The 7,916-nt window shown below is 44.2% G+C and overlaps 1 protein-coding gene across 4 annotated transcripts in view; it reads right to left on the bottom strand.

Annotated features, from left to right (window-relative positions):
• Window positions 1-2,881: 2,881 nt before the first annotated feature.
• The window catches only part of pcsk7 (proprotein convertase subtilisin/kexin type 7), a 222,319-nt gene continuing 217,284 nt past the window's right edge, over window positions 2,882-7,916 (bottom strand). For all 4 annotated transcript variants that reach the window (XM_078532565.1, XM_078532592.1, XM_078532583.1 and 1 more), the window contains one exon: window positions 2,882-4,135. In XM_078532565.1, the coding sequence (XP_078388691.1) occupies window positions 3,725-4,135 (411 nt within the window). In that variant the 3' untranslated portion in view covers window positions 2,882-3,724. The remainder of the gene's footprint in view (window positions 4,136-7,916) is intronic.

The raw sequence follows: 7,916 nt of genomic DNA, 5'->3' as shown, positions 1-7,916 counted from the left end.
ACATTCTCCCTGTTCTGCCTGCAAATTCCATAGCGAGCCTGTCGGTTCTGGTCAAAGTTGTACAGATTGGAGAGGATAATGTGCGCTGGTTTGGAAAGCTCAAACTCCCAGCCCTTTTCCAGCCACCCGACTCAATTAATCCCGCCACTGCACTTTCTATTTCAGTCACTTCACTCCAAACATAATTCAGTGCACAAAGCCCATTGACACATTTCAACGACACGATAACAGGCTGTACAAAAGTGCCTTTCCCTTCTTAGATGTTGCTAGGGCTTTATCCGCTTTGAAACTCGACCAGGAAACCCAAGGAACGCTTCACTGGACAATGATGCTCTTTTAGACAGAGGACTGCCACCATTTTAGGAGAAGATGGAATTCTCATCACAACAGAACTAAAAAGAATTCGTAATCACTTTATACAGGTGACAACACAGCTTCAATACATCTGTTTCCCCAGTATATTTATATACAGCTGCAAACATATTTACTCTTGACTTATTAATTTATTTTCCGCAGATCTGTGCAGTTTTTCTACTGAGAACACTGTTATATGTGCATCTAAATCTGTCAACTAGGAGAATCCATTCAAGAAATGGGAAAAAATTTATATATTGATAAAGACAGACTGGAAAAAAATCAAATATTGCCCTTCAAATGTCCTGACTGACCTGCAGATTTACCTTCACTTTTCAGTAGCACTTTTGAGGTATTTCAATCTTTTTTCACTATTTTCTCTCATGGTTTTATAGTGGGGGATGGCTTTTTAAAAAATTCATTCACAGATTGTGGGCATCACTGTCTGGTCCAGCATTTATTGCCCATCCCTAGTCGCCCTTGAGAAGGTGGTGGTGAGCTGCCTTCTTAAACTACTACAGTCCATGTGGTGTAGGTACACCCACAGTGCTGTTAGGAGGGGAGTTCCAGGATTTTGACCCAGCGACAATGAAGGAACGGTGATATATTTCCAAGTCAGGATGGTGAGTGACTTGGAGGGGAACTTCCAGGTGGTGGTGTTCCCATACATCTGCTATTCTTGTCCTTCTAGGTGGTAGTGGTCGTGGGTTTGGAAGGTGCTGTCTGAGGAGCTTTGGTGAATTCCTGCAGTGCATCTTGTAGATGGTACACACTGCTGCTACAGTGCATCGGTGGTGGAGGTTGTGGATGTGGTGCCAATCAAGTGGGCTGCTTTGTTCTGGAGGATGTCAAGCTTCTTGTATGTTGTGGGAGCTGCACTCATCCAGGCACATGGGGAGTGTTCCTTCACAATCCTGACTTGTGCCTTGTAGATGGTGGACAGGCTTTGGGGAGTCAGGAGGTGAGTTACTCACCACAGGATTCCTGCTCTAGTAAACACAGTATTTATATGGCTAAGCCAGTTCAGTTTCTGGTCAATGGTAACCCCCAGGATGTTGATAGTGGGGGATTCAGTGATGGTAATGCCATTGAATGTCAAGGGGCGATGGTTAGATTCTCTCTTCTTGGAGATGTGGTGCAAATGTTACTTGCCGCTTGACAGCCCAAGCCTGGATATTGTCCAGGTCTTGTTGCATTTGCACATGGACTGCTTCAGTATCTGAGGAATCAGGAATGGTGCTGAACATTGTGCAATCATCAGCGAACATCCCCACTTCTGACCTCATGATGGAAGGAAGGTCATTGATGAAGCAGCTGAAGATGGTTGGGTCTAGGACATTACCCTCAAGAACTGACGCAGTGATGTCCTGGAGCTGAGATGACTGACCTCCAAGAACCACAACCATCTTCCTATGTGTTAGGTATGACTCCAAACAGCAGAGAGTTTTCCCCCTGATTCTCATGGACTCCTGTTTTGCTAGGGCTTCTTAATGCCACACTCAGCCAATTGCGGCCTTGATGTCAAGGGCAGTCACTCTCCCCTCACCTCAGGAGTTCAGCTCTTTTGTCTATGTTTGAACCAAGGCTGTAATCAGGTCTGGATTTGATGTTGAGGACTCCCAGGGCAACTCCCTTCTGACTATCTACCACTGTACCACCACCTCTGCTGGGTTTGTCCTGCTGCTGGGACAGGACATACCCAGGGACAGTGATGGTGGTGCCTGGGGCATTATCTATAAGGTGTGATTCTGTGAGGATGACTATGGCAGGCTGTTGCTTGACTAGTCTGTGAGACAGCTTTCCCAATTTTGGGACATGCCCCAGGTGTTAGTAAGGAGGGCTTTTCAGGCTCGACAGGGCTGAGTTGCCATTGCCGTTTTTGGTGCCTAGGTCGATGCCGGGTGGTCCGTCTGGTTTCATTCCTTTTTTGTGACTTTGCAGCGGTTTGGTACAACTGAGTGGCTTGCTAGGCCATTCCAGAGGGCGTTTAAGAGAGCACACTGCAGGATGTACCCGGCCATCCCTATAAAGTAATTCAAACTCTGATAAGAACTGTATTGTCTAAATATTTGGAGCATCTCTCAGCCATTTTATCTTTCTTCTTGAAAACAAGACAAAAAACATTGGCATCAGAATCTGCTCAATGTGACCACCCTAAGCAGCTTGCACTATCTTAGTGACCCTGCTGATGAAAGAAGCATTTTGCTCAGAAACCATTTTGTGTTGTTACTGTTGACATGAGCAGCATCAACACTGGCGGTGTCAGTCATTTAAATCTTAAGTACAGGCACAAAACTTAACAGGGCTTCTGAAGAGTCGTATTTCACTTACGCGAGCCTGAATTCAAGTGATCAGGAGCTAGAACCCAGCTAGATTTCTCGCTCGTTAGCTGCAAGGATGCTGAGACTATTTGTAGTGCCTCTGTTTCTAGCTGAGATCAGTTAACCTGATACAAACCAGAGACTGAATCTCGGACCTTGGTGCTTGTGTTGGTCAGTTCCCCATAAGATACCAACTGGGCAACTGCAGCAGTGCAACATTGTAATTTACTTCATGTAAAAACAAGTCTACCTTTAACATAGCAATGGTCTAATAACTGATCACACTGTTAGAACAAAGATAGTTTTTTTCATAGCCAATTCCAAAAGATACACTTAAACATCAGGACAAGGTCTTTCAAATTACACATTCATACATCAACAAACTGGGTAGCTTTAAGAAGTCCGCAGATCTTGAAGTGCGTATGACTCTAGCTACTCAACTGTGGAATCGTCTGATGCTGTCCCCATCCCATCTCAGCACCCATATACTTTCCAGCATTGGTCACTGTACAATAATCAAGAGCAGGAAGTCTGGATGATTTTTTGCTCTTCTAAGCCAGGCAGTGCTGAAGCCAATTGTGGCTCTTCTAAAGCCACTCATCTTAAAGGCAAGTGAAAAGAACCCAAGTAGCAGGAAAATACCTTGACAGCAGTGGCAAATGCTATAATAATGAAGTATGGATAGTTCTCCATTGACATTATGGATGGACAAGCAGACTGTAGCCCAGGTAGCCGCCAGGAGAAAGACAGCGATAGAGAGAGAGAGAGAGAGGTATGTATGCAGTGTGTCTGCAGACTAAAGATCTACTGCTGACCAGTTACAGTTCTGCAACTGATAGTCCTGAATCACCAGGGATGCAAACATACCGTGACCCTGAGGAAGATATTATTGTCTGGGAGGCAGGGTTGATGTGGAAGTTGCCTATCCAGGTCCAATCTGCTTACATGGGGTAGACCTGCCCGGTTGCCATTTCCCAATTACTAATTCGCGCAAGATTTGATGCCATTTCATTTTCTCCTGTGCAAGTACATCCACACTGAATTCAACATTACGTCATTTCATTGTCAAAGGAGAAAAGCAGAGTAGAGTTCTCGCTGTTCCTGTGTCCCATTCGATGGTTTGGGATAGATTGATCCCTGGTCTGTCTAGCCTCAGTTACTGTTATGGCTACACTTTGCTTCTCATAATTTGAGATTAGATCTTTCTCATCTCCCATTTTATCTGGGCTGGCTTCCTCGATGTTCGACATCTGTTGATCCCCTGCCTCATTTGTGTCCACACTTTGGAGTGGTATTAATTCAGATTCATGCTTTTCAGCTTCACGCAAAGTTTGATAAGGTCCATGGGTAGAGGTATTACACAGCAAGCTGAACTCAAACTCCTTCCTGGAGTAGAAGATAACCTCCAGTGTGTAATAAATAGACCAGAAGATAGTGAAACAGCCCAGTAGCAGCAGCATCTGAGAAGAGAAACACACTTTGTATTTAATCATTTCTTATTTTTGCTTTTCCATTCCCTTAGTTTGTTACCTTGGTTTTTTTTAGATAGGTGCTAAAGAGTTATGGGGACATGGTGGGCACATGGAATTAGATTAGGAAAAATGCTCATGTGGAGGACAAACACGAACTCAAATTAGCTGAGCTGCGCATCTCATTTCCTTGTTGTAATTTCTACATAATTCTACACAAGGCTGACCCTGCCTTAACCCAAAGCTCACACACCTGCACTTTATCAGGGTCTTATCAATTCCATTGTAAATGTTTGTTAATGTCAATTACATTGTCAAGGTAAAGAGAAACAGGTGATAGGTGTTACTTGTCTTTGAGCATGTATAAACGGGGGATAGCCAGGACACTGGGTTGGCTGGGAGGGGAACTGTGAGAACAAGTCAATAAACCCACTCAATAGACAAAATCTCCGTGTCTCGGTTTCGGCTTCACCAACCGGCTTGGATCCTGTTAACACACTTTTCAATAGTGTTGCTGGCTAGTGATCAAGGCAGGAAACCCTGGATACTTTTGTTCTTTTGCTAAATCAGGACAATATGACTAAGTGGAGCTGTTCTATGAACAACTGAGTCTTCCGTGTCAGATACTTGCCCTAGACTAGAATGAGTGCAACAGAGGTTCGCTAGACTAGTTCCTGGAATGAGGGGACTGTTCTACGAGGAGAGATTGAATAGACTGGGCCTATGTTCCCTGGATCTTAGAAGAGTGAGAGGTGATCTCATTGATAATGTTTCCCCTAGCTGGGGATTCTAGAACATGGGGTCACAGAATCAGAATTAAGGGCCATTGATTTAGGACTGAGATGAGGAGAATGTTCTTCACTCAAAGGGTTGTGAATCTTTGGAGTTCTCTACTCCAGAGAGTAGTGAATGCTCAGTCATATTCAAGTTAGAGGTAGATAGATTTTTGAGTACCATGGGAATTAAGGGATCAGGGGATGGTGCGGGAAGGTGGAGATAAGATCAGCCATGGTCTTGCTGAATGGCGGGGCTGACTTGAAGGGCCAAATGGCTTATTCCAGCTCCTATTCCTTATGGTGTTTTATTTATGATGATTCCTAGAAGTTTAGCCAGCACCAAGAGGTGCAGTGAACACAAAGCTCATTTCATCTTTGGTTAACAACTTCGGTTAATTAGTGGATGAGGATTTATCTTTTTTCAGAAGCCCGCTGGGGCTCCTGGCCTGCCCGCCAGCCTTAAGGTTGGACGGGCAGGTCTTTCAATGAGCTTAATGATCCTGTTAATGGCCTCAATTGGCCATTGACAGGTCGGTGGGTGAACAGCTGATTTCGCTGTCCGCCCACCTTCCTAAAAAATTAAAGGGACCGGGATGATGTCGGGGGTTCCTCCCGACGTCATCCTGCGTCATTTTCCCATCGGCGAGCGGGCCCCGCCCCCAAATCACCGACGGGAAAATTCTGGCCAAAGAGTAGGTTAATCAGCATCTGAAAAAAAGAAACGGCCCCATGTTTCAGCTGTAACCAGGTTGGTTCTGATGTATGGTCCTTTCTGAAACATATATCCAACTTTCTTTTTCAAGTGCTGACTGACCAGAGATGTGTTTTGAACATTTTCAGTCTTTAATTAGGATTCTCAGGGTTCAGAGCAACATAAGAACATAGGAAATAGGGGCAGAAGTAGGCCATTCGGTCCCTTGAGCCTGCTCTGCCATTCAATAAGATTATGGCTGGTCTGATCGTGGCCCCATCTCCACTTTCCTCCCTGCCCCCATAACCCTCAACTCCTTTGTAGATCAAAAATCTGTCTTAACTCAGCTTGAATATATTCAATGATCCAGCCTCCACTGCTTTCTGGGGTAGAGAATTCCGTTTCACTTTTAGCACGTTATTTAAAATCACAAGGACAAAATTCAAAGTCTTGTTCTAAGGCGACATGATATGGAAGGACACTGCTACTGAGATACATACTTGACAAAGGGTCTTTCTCTCTGCCTCTGCTATGGGCAGGGTTGAAATAGGAAACTTGATGGCTAGGGAATCATCGCAAAACTGATCCCATCGCTTAACTGTATGATTCAAAGTTTCTCTTTCAGCCCTTGAGACTCCTCCCTCCTCTCTCCAAATTCTCTATTCCTTTGACTCTGGCCTTGTTCAAATCCTCCCCGCCCCCCACCCCCCCGGGCTCATGAATGGCAGCTGTGTCTTCAGCCACATAAACCCTACACTCTGGAATTCTTTCCTCAAGTTTCTCCTCCTCTCCAGCACAAGCTTCTTCAAGACTCTTCTTGAAATCTACGTCTTCAACAACGATCTTCATTACTTCGCCTAATATCTCCTTTAGCTGAACATCTATTTTTGCATACACCTTTGTGAAGTCTCTCTGGGCACTTTTCCAGATTAAGGACACCATAAAAATTCAGGTCATGGCTGATAAAACAACACACTCTGTCGCAGGATCTCTCTCTCTTTCAATTGCCTCTCTCTCCAACTTGGTAACTCCAGTAACAGGGGTCAATATTTAAAAATAAGGGTTGCCCATTTAAGACAAAGATGAGAATTTTTTTCTCGAAGGGTCGTGAGTCTACAGAACTCTCTTCCTCAAAAGGTGCCGGAAGCAGAGTCTTTGAATATTTTTAAGGCAGAGGTGGATAGATTCTTGATAAGCAAGGGAGCGGGATGATGAAAGGTTATCGGGGGTAGGCGGGAATATGGAGTTGAGGTTACAATCAGATCAGCCATGATCTTATTGAATGACAGGGCAGGCTTGAGGGGCCGAGTGGTCTACTCCTACTCATAATTTGTATGTTTGCATGTTCCTTCTAATCCCTTTCGCATGCCATCTCACATCTGCCAGTGCTCAGTAAGAAACTTCAATGGCTGGGGCATTATTCTAGAAAACTACACAAGTACCACTGAAGCTACTCTGTAAGAACTATGATAAAGCTCCTATAGCCCACAAACACATTAGTAACTGTCCAACTGTAGCAGCATCACATCCAATAGCAATGCCTACCCTGTTAATGAGTTTAAGTAGAAAGTATTATGGATGGGCTATGGTCATGCCAACCATTGTGGATTGGGCATTGAATTCATCTCCATGCTTGTGACAAACAAATTTGGATCATTCTGAAAGATCAAAGGTCAAAATCCAACCATGATTACAGGGAGCATCTTCACTTCTAAATAATGGAGGTGCCAGCAACTGGTCAGTCACTGTGTCTGGTTCTTCCATTAAAAAAACAGCCCGGGGATGTAACACATGATTCAAGTGATACTTGGCTGTAAAATCCAATCCAAAGATCATTAACGCAACAGAATCATCATCAGCAACCCAGCACTCTGGCTAATGTAACTCATCTGGGACCAGTTTTAATGTGAAATCTGACTCCAAAGTAACTGGAGAAGCAGGAAGGAAGAAATACGTTACTGCCCATGTGAGAAAAATGAAGAGATACAATGCCACCGACTGCACAACATGTAGAACAGATTTATTAAATAGCCGTTTGGTAGTACAGAGCTTGAGTATTGCTGAAAAAAGAGACATGTCTAAACTTTTAGTCCTGCACTCACCAGGATACTAATGTAAGGGGAAAAAAAGACAATTTATACTCTATGTGAAGAGAGTGCTGATTGGTTGGCAAGTGGCGTTGCATTGGAGGATGCACCAGTGTTGGTGACTGACAGTTAATTGCCAAGCATTGTTTGAAATTTAAACCAAGCAGCTTAACCCTGATTGGTCAAAGCATTGCCCCGAGGGATGAGTCAGCGAATGG

This window comes from Cetorhinus maximus, chromosome 2, assembly GCF_964194155.1.
Source record: "Cetorhinus maximus chromosome 2, sCetMax3.hap1.1, whole genome shotgun sequence".
Lineage (NCBI taxonomy): Eukaryota > Metazoa > Chordata > Chondrichthyes > Lamniformes > Cetorhinidae > Cetorhinus > Cetorhinus maximus.
Note: the sequence above shows the minus strand (reverse complement) of the source record. Positions and strands in the feature narration are given on the sequence as shown.